The sequence below is a fragment of the Gobio gobio genome, assembly GCF_949357685.1.
Source record: "Gobio gobio genome assembly, chromosome: 6".
Classification (NCBI taxonomy): domain Eukaryota; kingdom Metazoa; phylum Chordata; class Actinopteri; order Cypriniformes; family Gobionidae; genus Gobio; species Gobio gobio.
This window is the reverse complement of record NC_137102.1, coordinates 50,959,767-50,974,914: the sequence shown is the minus strand read 5'-3', so window position 1 is coordinate 50,974,914 and position 15,148 is coordinate 50,959,767. Positions and strand designations below refer to the sequence as shown.

The window sequence follows — 15,148 nt, the reverse complement described above, 5'->3', positions numbered from 1 at the left end:
CAAAATGCATGGTTTAACTTTATTTTATTGCTTGGAAGGCCTGTTATTTATCTAACATGCCAGGTACGAATCGGTGGGCGGGGATACAGAATAAGGCGTTTGTCTTCTTCCGTTAAGGCGGCGTTTCACTGCACTCTGACGTCACAGGGAAGCACATTCGCAGATCGATCATTTGATGAGCCAGCTGTCAATAAAAGATTTAAAGGGTTAGTTCACCCAAAAATTAAAATTCTGTCATTAATTACTCACCCGCATGTCGTTCGACACCCGTAAGACCTCCGTTCATATTCGGAACACAAATGAAGATATTTTAGTTGAAAGCTGATGGCTGAGAAAGGCTTCAGATAGGCCTCCATTGGCATTCAGTACATTTACACTCCCAAGACCCATAAAAGGCACTTAAAACGTCGTTACAAAGTCCATCTCACCACAGTGACTCTACAATAATCTTACGATGCGACGACAATAGTTTTTGTGCGCAAAAAAAAAACAAAATAACACCTTTATCCAACTTGTTATTGTCTTCCGTGTGTGCCTCCACGACGCATGCGTGCGAATATGACGTAGTGCCAGCGTTCGGGAATCCATGAAATGCACACTTTAACCCCACTTTGTAACGACGTTTTAAAGGGTTAGTTCACCCAAAAATGAAAATTCTGTCATTAATTACTTACCCTCATGTCGTTCGACACCCGTCAGACCTCCGTTCATCTTCGGAACAGAAATGAAGATATTTTAGTTGAAATCTGATGGCTCTGAAAGGCCTCCATTGGCACAATGCACGGTTCACTCTCAAGACCCTTAAAAGGTACTAAAGACGTCGTTACAAAGTCCATCTCACTACAGTGGTTCTAAAATAACTTTATGAATCGGCGATAATAGTTTTTGTGCGCAAAAAAACCCTAAATAACGACTTACATAGTGATGACGATTTCAAAACACGGCATCATGAAGCTTCGAAGCGTTATGAATCAGCGAGCCAAAGTAACATCCACATGGATGGCAGAACCCAAGGTTTCCCGGCAGAACCCAAGGTTTCCCAGCAGAACATTGCCCAAAGCATCACACTGCCTCCACTGGCATGCCTTCTTCCCATAGTGCATCCTGGTGCCATGTGTTCCCCAGGTAAGCGACGCACACACACCAGGCCATCCACATGATGTAAAAGAAAACGTGATTCATCAGACCAGGCCACCTTCTTCCATTGCTCCGTGGTCCAGTTCTGATGCTCACATGCCCACTGTTGGCACTTTCGGTGGTGGACAGGGGTCAGCATGGGCACCCTGACTGGTCTGTGGCTATGCAGCCCCATACGCAACAAACTGAGATGCACTGTGTATTCTGTGTATTCTCACACCTTTCTATCAGAACCAGCATTAACTTCTTGAGCAATTTGAGCTACAGTCGCTCGTTTGTTTGATGGGACCACACGGGCCAGCCTTCACTCCCCATGTGCATCAATGAGCCTTGGCCGCCCATGACCCTATCGCCGGTTCACCACTGTTCCTTCCTTGGAGTACTTTTGATAGATTCTGACCACTGCAGACCGGGAACATCCCACAAGAGCTGCAGTTTTGGAGATGCTCTGACCCGGTCGTCTAGCCATCACAATTTGGCCCTTGTCAAACTCGCTTACGCCAATTTTTCCTGCTTCTAACTCATCAACTATAGCCCTATTCGCACGGGATTAGTATTATCTGGGGACCTCTGGTGATTTGTAATAATTGCAGAGAATGTCTGTGATCTTAATCCCGTGCGAATCGGCCATGTCTGTAATATGTAAAGTAAAAATTCCCCCGCAAATTACCTACCATATTTCGCCAAACACCGAGGTCCTGTGATAATATTAGTCCCGTGCGAATCGGCATCTCTGTGATTTGGCCGGGATTAGGCGGATCGTAGGCTATATAATTTTTGCAAGGTTTTCGTTTCCTGTGCGCATTTTTATCTTTATCTTTCACGAAGAATGGAGCTACACTCAAAAAAAAAAAGGTTCTATATGGCACCAAAAATGGTTCTTGGCTTGTAATCATAGGGGAACCTTTTTTAGTGCTATATAGCACCAATTTTGGTGCTTCAATGGTTCTTCAGAGGTTCTTCCCCGGTTCTTTGACTAAGGTGCTTTATAGCACTAAAAAGGTTCCCCTATGATTACGAGCCAAGAAACATTTTTGGTGCCATATAGAACCTTCTTTTTTTTTTCAGAGTGTAGGCTGCATAAAATGCGCACCGTTATGAATTCCCGCGCGGATTATACTTTCACTTTAGAATGAGCACCAATTTGGGAGTAAATTGCTTGAATGGTGTGTTTAATATTATTCTTAATGAAAAACACAAAAACAGAAAAGGACAATGACAAACTCGCTTAAATGGGCGCTTTTACATTTAGGTTTGAAACTGAATCTTCCGTCGTATATTGTCATTATTGCTCAGTTCAGTTTTTAATTGTAGCATCTGTTCTCTAACTGAACTAAATTATTTTTATTACTATAAAACAATCAAAATGATATCGATACGACTGTTTATAATTTCTTGACATCATATCCGGGAGATAGTCAGTAAAATCATAGGCTTGCTTATCCCTTGCGAATTTGCCACGCAAAATTCAGATGTGGACGAGTAATTTCTTAATCACCTGAGGTCCCCAGATAATACTAATCCCGTGCGAATAGGGCTTTTGAGGACAAAATGTTCACTTGCTGCCTAATATATCCCACCCACTAACAGGTGCCGTGATGAAGAGATAATCAGTGTTATTTATTTCACCTGCATAATTGTATGCCTGATCGATGTATATATTTATTTAATGGTTGTTGCACAGCTGTCATCTAAAGAACGAATACTATTTCAGTATTTACCCAATTGTTATGAAGGTCTCTGTATTGCATGCTGCTTTATTGCATGTCGTTACTCATTTCTGTGAAGCTTCTCTTGTGATCCTTTTCCAGCAATAAAAGTGAACAACAACTAGAACTGGTGTGTTTTTTAATCTTGTTTCAGAAGTGTGACTCAGGTTTCTGTGTAATAGTTTTCGGTGTGACCTGGCTGTGACCTGATAAGTCAGTGAAAAAAGCAGCTTATTGCAGGTTTGTGTGACTCACAATGAGACTCGCATATTCTCTGCCCAGTCGTGACGTTAGTCTATGTGAGAAGACAAGGCCTTTTCAAGCGTTGCCAGATTTTTGTGCAAAATGAGAGGGGGAGGTCAAATTAGGATGCGTTCCCTGAGATTTTGTTCTCCGTATCATTGCATTGAGCTGATTAGTTCTTGTGTGGAAAAGATTGACGTAGAAGTCAATCCAGTGGTTGACACTGGCTCTTTGTCTCACGGATATTGAGTCTTGCATCGATTTGGTTTGTGTGACAGGGGAGAGGTTAGCCATAGTTCTCTGTCTGAAATGCAGTTTGTCTCTCACTTTCTATTTCATGGTTCCTAAATTTTATCAGTGGGCTTTTTGTAACTTTAGTTACAGACACAGCAAGACAGGACATTATGGAAATGCGATCAGAACACAATGCAGGCCAGATGTGAACCTGCGTCTCTCACATGAGCACCACAGCTCAACATACATGTGCACTAGCAAAAATATTTTAAAGGCAATATGTAAGATTTTTTATTTATTGAAAATATCCAGAACCCACTTGAACATTGTTATATATTTTGTTGACTTGTGTCCTTACATTATCCCAAATGTTTCCAAGAATGTTTAAATCCAGAGAATTAAGCAATTTTAACCAGGACACGGACCATGCCACTGCGTCACCTATTAATGACATCATACCCGCGTTACCTTCAATTTCCGAAACCAAAAAGAAACCATGGAAACAGCACAGACGTTATATATTAGCAATATATTATGTGTTTTATTTAGTGCTGGGCAAATTAGCACGTTAAAGCAGCATTTGGTAACTTTTCAACCTTTATAATATATTTTCAAGACTCTTGTGATGATACATCGACTTACAACAGGTTGAATGACACGTCTGCCATAGCCTGACGGGGTCTGTATAGTTTTTAATCGTACTTTTAAACATCGGGTTTCGGGTAGTAACCCGAGAACAAAAAGAACTACAAAATTCGACCGCTTTACGGCATATAGGTCACTTCCACCACCACCCCCACTTCCTTAAATTCGGACGTGCGAGCCCAACTATCATTTGTTTGCCGAATGTGATAGTCATGGCAGAAGCAGCACAGAAAAATAAGAAAGCAAAGGTTTTGTCGGAGGAAAGCAAAAGGAGGAAACGAGAAAGTGATCGGATTAAAGGCAGGACGAGGATCAACATTGGGCCAGCGTTTGCGCGTTGGCGTGACCTGAAGGAGGAGGGGCTACATTCTTGCAAGTAAATGCATAAGACGTACAAAATCATATTTTAGGATACCTAACATGTCTGTGATATTTGTTTATTTGTCTTGCCTCAAGCTATAATGCGAATCGATTTTTCAAATTTGCAGATTCATCTAGGGTAGCTTGATATTATAATATTGACGATGTATGTTATTACCTACCACTCAAACATTGAATTGAAGTATCATGATAGATTCTGTAAAACGGGAACTAATAGACTAGGCTACTATAATGACGCTGGCTTGTAAACGCGAGCATCGCGATCATTTGGCGTTTGAAAAAAAAAAATAAAACCCATGAAATTATATTCATATGACATTCTGAAACATATGCCACTGTACCTGGGAGGAAGACATTTCACACGCGACGCAAGCAGAACACCTGCATGTGAACTCCTGCAGTGTTCAGGGCTATCATGGTTGTCATGTCAACAAATGCACGTGTGATGCATCCCCTGATGTAGAATGACAGAGTTTACGACAGTAGTAGAGGACAATACTGTTTCCCAACTGTAGGGGGACCCCGAGAGCAAAACCTACCTAGTGCTGCTTTAACGCGGACAATGAATTTTTTTCAGTTTAACGCATTAAAAATATTTAACGCAATTAACGCAGCGTCCGTTTTTTTATATCCATTTTTGCTTAGCGTTACATTATGATCACACTCTTATTCATGTAAATGCTTTTAAACAGTCTAAGCGCGACAGAGAATGGAGAACGCGCTGTATGTCAATGTCCTGTCTGTGTGGGTGCGTCTCAATCTGCTCCCTAGTTCAGTAGTCAGGGCACTGATCAGGGAGTCGGCCACATTCATGTACACGATATACACTCGCCAGTCTCGTGCACACCTTGAGTTCTCTTTCGCTCTTGAACATACAATAACAACAACACAGAAGTTTGCCAAAATGCCAGTTTTGTTGAGGATTCTCATATAGGAGTCTTAAATGAGTTAAATAGTGGCCGATCTTAAAGTGACAGCAGCACTAATGATGTCATTAACGTTCATCAAAGAACAATGGGAACAGAGAAAATTGTGGGTTTAATGATGATTCATCTATATTTCATTTATTATTTATGCAGTTAAGAAAGGTGTTGATAACTTTATTCAATTTCTGTGTAGACTGTCTAACAGGGAAGGCCACGGGTAAATATAACATTTATTATAATTGGTTTATGTAAAGATTGTTTTAAGTTCACTTAAGTTAAAAGTTGTTATTTTTTAAAGCCTAATAAATGTTGAAATAGCTCTGCTATTTCTCCGTTCACTAAACAATGGAAGCAGAACAGTCAAATATATAGGCGCAGCTCAGGAAAAATAAAGCAACAGAAAAGCGTGGCGCGGCCGGGACGTGCTCGTGCTGCCGGACTCTGACCTGAAGCGTGCACAGCCGTCTTTCACTAAGACAGATCGCGACGCCAGTTTCATGAATTATTGGGTTTGAGTGGTCAAAAATACAGTATGTAAAAATGCACGTCATGGCGAGCATTCGGGTAAACGCTGTCGGATATGTCTTTAGTGAACGTATACAGAGTTGAATGAGAAATCGGGTGTTACAATGAATTTCGTCCGTGCAGCTTTTAAAGGGCCGGACCTAATATTCTGTGTGAAGCAGGGCAGGGCAGGGCAGGAACATGCCGGCCAAGTGAGTTTAGGGTTTTTTTGCATGGAAAAAAAAGGGGTGGTTGCATGCGATTTCACTTTTTTTAACTTTAGTTAGTGTGTAATGTTGCTGCTTGAGCATAAACGGTATCCGCAAAGTTACAGCGCTGAAAGTTCAATGTAAACGGAGATATTGTCTTTTAAAGTTGTGGCAGTTTATTGCCTACAAAAACGGCCGGTTTGGACTACAACAAGCTTCTTCCCGGGTTGGTGACATCATAAACCCTTGCTATTAACATAAACACTGCCCCCACGAACACGCAAAAAATTGGGCATGGACACGTCGCAGTCATTACGAAAGAGAGAGAGCCGTTGCAGAACTACAAACTACATTTGGCCATCTAACCAATCTAAGACCATTGCGTTTTTCGGAGGGATGGGCTTCATAGAAGCAGGAAGCAAACGAGCCGTTCAAAGGACAGTGGAGACAGCGGTGTGGAATAAAGGTAAAATATAAGAAAAATACAGCGTTTAAAAAAAAAAAAGAAGTATTAAGACTAGGGCTGTCAAAAGATTATTCGCGATTAATCGCATCCAAAATAAAAGTTTGTGTTTACATAATATATGTGTGTTTACTCTGTTAATTATTATTTATATATAAATACACACACATTCATGTATATATTTAAGAAATATTTGCATGTATATACTGTATATACATTTATATAATCTATAATATATATAAATATAAATGTTTTATATATATAAAAAAATATATTTTTTCCTAAATATATACATGCTTGTGTGTGTATTTTATATATAAATAATAATTGGCAGAGTACACACACATATTATGTAAACACAAACTTTTATTTTGGATGCGATTAATCGCGATTAATCTTTTGACAGCCCTAATTAAGACATGTTATACTGCGCCCCATAAACACAACCAAGCCTAGAAAAAAAACCACGGAACCACCCCTTTAAATGTTTTTAAGTAAAATTTTAGAAAATTGTGATAAATTAGTCGATTGATTAATCAATATAAAAATAGTCGTTAGTGGCAGCCCTACTGTAATGTAACATCATTAATGTGACATCAGTGATACTGGCCTTCATTCATAAAAAGATGCCATTACAACAAATATTTCAAATATGCTGTCTTTTAAATAGTTTCTTCATTAATTTGGAGAGTAACTGAAATTATTACAATATTAAAAACTCATGTTTTTTCATCGCGATTTAATCGATTCACGGCACTAGTTTTATTAGACAGGTGAGCAACTGTTTGGAGACATTCTTTGACAGAAAACTAATCATTGTTAAATAGCTCAACACAGTTAGTCTTATTGTTTAATAAGACCGAGCGAATGCACAGAGTTGCATTATTACATAACTTTCAAAACACTCCAATGTATCAGTGAAATCAAGGCGTCATCAAGCAACACCTTTGTTTTGAATAAGTTATCTCTAGCTGTGAAAAATTACATATTTTGGCTTTAAAGATTATTATCAACTCGACTCAAAGTTTTAACGCTGCCAGACAGGTTTTGATTCACAGATTGAGCATGTAAAAGTTGAATAAGCTCTGAAGCATGAAGTCCAACCACGAGTTTTGAAGAAGCTGTTGCGATTACTCCATGCAGTTGTAATCCTGAGATGTGGCAGTCAAAACCTGACTATCTATCTCACTGATGCAGATACAGATGCTGAAATGAAAGAGCTTCTCTCAAGATTGCTGTAAAAGATTATTTTAAGTTTCTGCTGTATTTCCATCACAGCTGTTCAAATGTAATTGTCAGCAGAGTTTTTTTTGCATGTGTGAATAGTAGATGTGGTACTTTTTATGGTGTGCATGTGAGAAAGTTGCTGATGGCAAGTAAAGACTAAAGAAACCGGTACAGTTTGTAATATTCACTATGAATTTACAGAGTAGGCACGGAATGAAGTCCACTCACTTGAATATTTTTGGCCTTGACTTTGGTGTGAAAGCCCTTAGTTCACCTGCAGTGTTGCAGAATTTCTTTCTACCATCTGCTTCCCAGAAGCATCTGCAGAAAACCCCTGAATAAAGTATCTGTGATGTACACTGATCAGGCATAACATTATGACCTAATATTGTGTTGGTCCCCCTTTTGCTGCCAAAAAAGCCCTGACCCGCCCACTAACAGGTGCCGTGATGAAGAGATAATCAGTGTTATTCACTTCCCCTGTCAGTGGTCATAACGTTATATCTGATCGGTGTATTAATCATATATTTAATACAGACCAATACAAAAAGCAAAGTAAAGGATTGTTCATGTTTAATTCAGCAATGCCACTTTTCCAGAGTGTTTTTGTATTTTCATGCAGGCACATTTCTCATGGGTGTGCTCAAAGGCACAGTGTTGGTAACTCATTAACCTCTGGGGTTTGAACCTACAACTTTGGGTAACCAACCTGGATCATTAACCACTAAGCCAAACCCATTCCAAATGAAGGAAGAATGAAACCATCATTAACCCGAATATGCATTTTAATTGGATGGTTTTCCAACAGATGCATTTCCTGTTGCTGTTCAGTCGTCAGGGGAAGTTACGTCTGCAGAAATGGTTCCTGCCCCTCCCGGAGAGAGAGAGGAAGAAGATTGTGAAGGACATGACTACTATGGTGTTGGCACGGAAACCACGCACATGCAACTTCATGCACTGGAGGGACCTGAAAATTGTCTATAAGAGGTGAGCATTCAACCCGGGCCAAAGGTTGGAATACATTCTGGAAAACATGTTCCTCGCATGCGTTTCTTGAATGAGCATGCTGATTTCAAACAAAATACTTTATATTCAGCATTAATTAAGGCTCTCATGTTTGGTCATTAATCATCACCTAGGTGTGAGCAGATAACCAAAGTCAAGTCACCTTTATTTAGAGCTTTATACAATACAGATCAGCTTTACAGTGATGACACTGTAATGTTAATGTTAATTCATTAAATTAAGCCAAAAATGATGTCATCGTCCAGCTCAGTTCAGTTCCCATACAACAGCGTCAGTGCAGTCAGATCAATAATATTGTTGAATATTAAGTGTCCGCAACTAAGCAAGCCAGAGGCGACGGTGGCAAGGAACCTGAACTCCATCAGGTGATAGAATGGAGAAACCAGGCAGTCTGGGCACAATTTCTTCTCTGGCCAATGAACGAACGAGGTGTGATTATGATTCAAGCAGCATCACGTTAGAATTCAGATCGGTAGCATTCCAACATTCATCCAGTTCTTTTTGCTTGAAGATTGATTCATCACGCCGGTATGGCCCAAATAGACTTTATCCTTTGTTGTAGTTTTTAAACCAGTTCAGTCCGGTTCTCCTGCTATTACTGATGTCATTAACTGATGACATGCCACTATCTAAGTCCTCCTTGTTTTCCAGTGAAAACTAGTGTCTGCTTCCTACACAATGGCCCCCTATTAGCACACAATGGTGTCTGAAAGTGGACCAAATATACTCAAACTTGGACATTTTTGTGCTTTGCTTTAATTTATTATAATAATTCCGTTAGATATACTAATATTTTCTTTTAGAGCTGCTGTACAGCTGAAATGAACTGTTTGCATCATTGAATAATTTCCTTTTATCACTCTAAATCTGCTTTGAACCAATCTGTATTGTATAAAGAGCTATTGAAGTTGATTTAACTTAGAAGCATTTTTATGCCACTTCTGAACATTACACACTGTTAAAGTGTACATAAAATTTTTTTAACAATCCATTTCACTGTGACCGTCTAAGTAAAACAGGACAGGGAATCGGTTTGATCATAAAAAGTGAGTGTTACATTCCTGAATGGAAGTTATAATATGGAAACATGTTTAAACGATAAAGAACCATATAGTCAACCTCATATAGTAGAACATTTATTTTCTGGATATAAGATGCAAAAATAACATTGATTAACTTTTGTCGAGGATGTATTCTTGAGCAAATATGTTTAATTTAGCTTCTAAACCTGAATGCTTCAGAACCTGGCTATATTCTCTGTCACAGCCCAGATTTTTATGCTGCATCAAATCCTTCTGTCAGGCACTGGAGCTGTCGTTTCTGAGAGCGAGTCTTCACACTTGTGTTCCTGAGAGCCTGTTACTCGCACACGCCTGTTACTCACACTCGCCTGGTTCAGATCTGTATTTCACACCTTTTAACCTGTCTCTCTGTTCATTCCTGTTGTTCTCCCAGTGTGACCTTTATAAATATGGAGATTTGCAATGCCAGCACTTGTATAGCAGGGACTGTAGACTTTTTTTCAAATTAACTCTAAACGCAACTGCTGCTGTCCATGTTATGTTGGGTGTACCCTTTGTATAAATGTTTCCCCGCTTGTTTGTAGGTACGCCAGTCTGTATTTCTGCTGTGGTTTGGAGAACCAGGATAATGAACTTCTGGCTTTAGAGATTCTGCACCGTTATGTGGAGCTACTCGACAAATACTTTGGCAATGTAAATATATCCAGTTTCTTTATTTCTCATCTTTAGAGCAAATATTTGATATATTTGATAAAAGACAGACACAGTTAAACGTTTGTTTTTGTAAGAAGTCTGCTCTCCAAGGCTGCATTTATTTGAACAAAAATTCAGTAAAAACGGTTATATTGTGAGATATTATATTATATAATACTTTAATACATTTTAAAAATCCTATAAGAAGAAGAAATGTTACCTGAGCAGCAAATCATCATATTACAATGATTTCTGAAGGATCATGTGACACTGAAGACTGGAGTAATTTGCCATCTGGAATAAATTACATTTTAAAATATATTCAAATGTAAAACGGTTCATTTATTTTGTAATAATATTTCACAATATTAATGTTTTTACTGTATTTTTGATGAAACACATGCAGCCTTGATGAGCATAAGAGACTTCTTTTATTCATTTATTTTTCCTTACATCTCAGAACTTTATTCTTAACCCTCTTATTTCTTTTTACCAATTTCTATCTGTGTCATATTGTCTTGCAGGTGTGTGAGCTGGACCTCATCTTTAACTTTGAGAAGGCTTATTTCATCCTGGATGAGTTTCTGATGGGTGGAGAGATCCAGGAGACGTCCAAACAGTCTATTGCGAAGTCTGTAGAGGCATCTGATATGCTGCAGGAGGTGAGACACTAAATTTAATATGCATTCAGTTTGAAAAATTAAGCCAAAATGAAGATTAACGGTAGGGCTGGACGATTGATCAAAACCGAAATTCAGAACCTCTAACCGTCGGTTATTTCAGTTTTAGTCACGTGACTCCGCCCAGTCAGTCACATCAAGTGCAGTATGCAGGCACACGGAAACAGTTATTCTGGAGCAGTTATCTTTGTTTGTACAATCTGGATGCTCAAAATTACTATGGTAACTGCATGTTTTACACAGTTTATACAGTTAAGTTAATCGTCGTTCTTATATGCGCTGATGCACGCTCACACAGACGGCGTGCGCAAGCCCCGGAGCCAGATCACTTTCACTTCGTCCTCACTAAACTTTGTCAATTGTATGTTTTAAAGGTGCACTATGTACAATTTTTTCAGTAAAATATCCAAAAACTACTAGGCCAGTGTTATATATTTTGTTCAGTTGAGTACTTAGAATATCCCAAATGTTTCCAACTATTTGTAAATGGTGAGAGAATTGCTATTTTAACCAAGGAACCGGGACATGTGAGGGAGTCGCCTGTCAATGGAGTCATATCTGCGTTACCCTCGGTTTCCGGTTTTATTTTGCAGAAGCGCTGTACTCTCACTGCAGTGTGCAACAAGTGTCATAGCAGCCGCCGAGCGAACGCACAGAGTAACGTCATAATAGTGTTGTCACGATACTGGAATTTCTAACTTCGATACGATACCTAAAAAAGTATCGATATTCGATACCATTTTCGATACCACGGGGAAAAACGCTGCATATACTGTCAAATAGATATTTTTAATATAATTTAATATTAGAGGTGGCTTTATTACGTTGTGTGTTTGTGTGTGCGCTTCAGATGCGAGCACAAAAGCTGCGGGAATTAGCAGAATTAACGTTACGTTCAATCCTGTGCGTACTTCAGACCGGTCACACCAATACTAACACGCTGTCATGAAGAAAATCCAGCAGAACACGTGTTCGCCATGTTCAGAGGGTTAACCGGACTGAATGAGAGGAGGCGGGTGCGTGTCAACTCGCTGTCGGTCGGAGAGAAGAGCGCAGCTGGTATCGATACTGTAGAAAATGAGTATTGTATCGTTTCAGATATTTCAGTATCATTACATATCGAAATATCGATATTTTTGACAACACGACGTCATAACATAATTTTCAACACACTCAGATGTATCTAATATGATAAACAGAGCTGCGTCACCTCATACTCATGACCGGAAAAGCGGAAGTGTCACTGGCGACTGTGGCATAATAAAAGTCACGCTGCTCGCGAGGCGTGTGTTGCGTTCATCTTATTAACAATCGCTCCAGCGGCCTTGCTCCGCTCCCACAACACTCGGCTCAGAAGAAGACCACATGTCCCAAGGTTCTGCGCTCAAACGTGGCGTCATCAAACTATGCCTTTGTTTTGAACAGGCGACCTCTAGCGGACGGAAAAGTTACATAGCGCACCTTTAAGGCCTGCCCTTTTGAGCATTGAAGCCATTTTAGACCATTGGATGTGTATTATGTTGAACTAATTCCTGATATATTGACACACGAACACTCATACTGACAATAGCTCACACATCACGTGAAGATCGCGCGCAGAAACTCATTGTCAACGCTGTCCTGTGATTTATCACTAAAGTAGCTTAGAAACTCAACCGTTATAGCATATATTTGTCTACCTTTTTGAAGTAACTACAAACCACAGCTTCATAATTAATAGAGACGGTGTGACTTATTCACACACAATCACTCATTAATGCATTCAAATAAATTTAATGTAGGCCTATGTGCTAATTTATCTGTATCTGATGTACAACAAACAGAAATCTGTAAGAAATGTTACGACCCATAGACTTTAACTGCTGAAAGTGAGCTGTTTCCTTCAAGTATTTTAACCCTCTGGTGCTCTTCGTTTAGGGGTTGCATTGGTTGTCTTCCCGGTCATAAGTGACCGGACACCTAAAAATTTTACTTCCTCCACCCCAGTAAAACCAATGCAATTTATTTTTCTTCCATAATATGTTTTATTTTTTTATTTTGTATTTTGAGATGATGGTATTTTTTTATATTTATGCAATAATTATGGTCTGTTTTTGCCATTGAAAATTATACAAAAACATTTTTTGGTAATTTTTTATTTTTTATTTTTTATTTTTATTGCAGTATTTCAGGTTAAAATAGAGACTAGGCCTTCAAAATATTTTTTTTGAAGGCAGATTAGCGCCCTCGTTTGGAATTATTTAAGAAATCATGCAACCATGGGTGTAATCACTAGAGGTCTCTATGGAGAGGCTTGAGAATTCCCAAGTTCTCTTTTGAACACATTTAATGATTTTTGTTGTTGTTGATGGATTTGAAAAAAAAATAAATAAATAAATAAATAAATAAATATAAATATATATATATATATATATATATATATATATATATATATATATATATATATATATATATATATAAAAATCTCAAAGACTATTTATTATAAAGTTTTAGATTTTTTGTTTTGTTAGAAATATAGATTTTTTTTCTGTGAATTTGTGTTTTTGCAGATTTCCTATTCATTTCCTATGGTGGTCATTTTTGACCGAAGAGCACAAGTGGGAGTATTTATGACCACTTAGCATGCTCGAATTATGCCCTCGAATTTTGTGTGTGTTTACATACCTAATGCTAGAAAAGTCACAAAGTTTCATATCATTCTGATGAAGCTGTGATTTTTAAAATTTCAAAACAGAAAATTTTCCGGTCAGAAATGACCGAAGAGCACCAGAGGGTTAAAATCACAAAGAAATTCACTTTTTCATTAGAAAAAAATATCCCACCTTTTAATAGTTGAGCATATTTACAGTACAAACCTTATCAGTGAACTATGAGGGCAAAACAAAGGAAAGCAAAAAGGAAGAGCAATATAATCCTTCATTAATCGTTATTGAGGTAAAATGTTCAATTAATCGAGATTTTGATTTTAGGACAAATCGTTCCAGCCCTAATTAACGGTTTTGAAATAGGATTTAAAAAATAGCTGAATCCCTAAAAATGACTTTTTGCTACAGCTGTTTTAAAGGTGCTGCCCAAGCCATCGCCTTCATAAAGCATTATTGATTTGACAACAAGAGAGAGTGAGAAATAAACGGATGGCCAGTGCGAGAGTGTGGTTTTACAGAGCAGCTCTCGGCTCTACTAAATGCCAGCTTTCCCAGCATGTCTCAAATAAATGAGACCACATTAAAAGAATAGTTCACCCATAAATGAAAATATAATTATTTACTCTCTCTCAAATTGTGCACAAAATAGCATAGGGGTATAAATGACATGAAGGGGAATAAACGATCATTTACATTTTTGCCTGAACCGTTCCTTTAAAACCCACAAAGCATCTAATCATTTGCCGTCAATATGTCATTCTGATAAGCATGGTCCATAAATCTGAAGGAGAGTTAACCTCTGCACGGCAAGGGAAGCTGCAAATGTCACTTCACATTACACGAAAGGGTAATCAGTTATGTGCCTGTTTTCTCCTCTTCAGACGATGGAGGAATACATGAGCAAACCAGCCTTCTGACAGCAGCAGACGCGATGCAAGGTGACAAAGAGCCTCCGCAGTGTAGGTTGTGTCCTTCACTCAAGGCGCAATTTTTCATTGCAAGAAGTTACAGACTTTATTCATGAGGGCTGCATAAGAATTGTCTTATTTATTGTGTGTTTTTTTTTTCCAGTGCTGGTATATACATCCTTATCCATTCCATTTAATTTTAATAAAACTGAATCGGGGTTAATGCGGTATTTTTGAATAGAATTATGTTTGGTCAACTTCGATGATGATGCACTAAATTTCAACTTTTATACCAAAATCATTTTATATAATAATCATGTATTTGCAATAACCTTGAAGCTTGGTTTATTTGAAGTGCCTTTTCATGTTCTTGAACATGTTGCATGTCTCAGGAGACATTTAGCTCAAGAAAAACAACTCTTTTGAAGGAATATTAACGCTGCTTTGTGAGCACACTTTGTTGATATTGTCTTATTAAAATTGTCTTTTTGATATG

At 38.4% G+C, this 15,148-nt stretch overlaps 1 protein-coding gene across 1 annotated transcript in view; it reads left to right on the top strand.

The window, feature by feature from the left end:
• Positions 1 to 15,148, top strand: part of ap1s3b (adaptor related protein complex 1 subunit sigma 3b) — a 16,864-nt gene extending 1,716 nt beyond the window's left edge. Inside the window, exons 2-5 of the mRNA XM_079819148.1 lie at positions 8,487 to 8,665; positions 10,311 to 10,419; positions 10,944 to 11,081; positions 14,626 to 15,148. Coding sequence (XP_079675274.1) covers positions 8,487 to 8,665; positions 10,311 to 10,419; positions 10,944 to 11,081; positions 14,626 to 14,661 — 462 coding nt within the window. The 3' untranslated portion in view covers positions 14,662 to 15,148. The remainder of the gene's footprint in view (positions 1 to 8,486; positions 8,666 to 10,310; positions 10,420 to 10,943; positions 11,082 to 14,625) is intronic.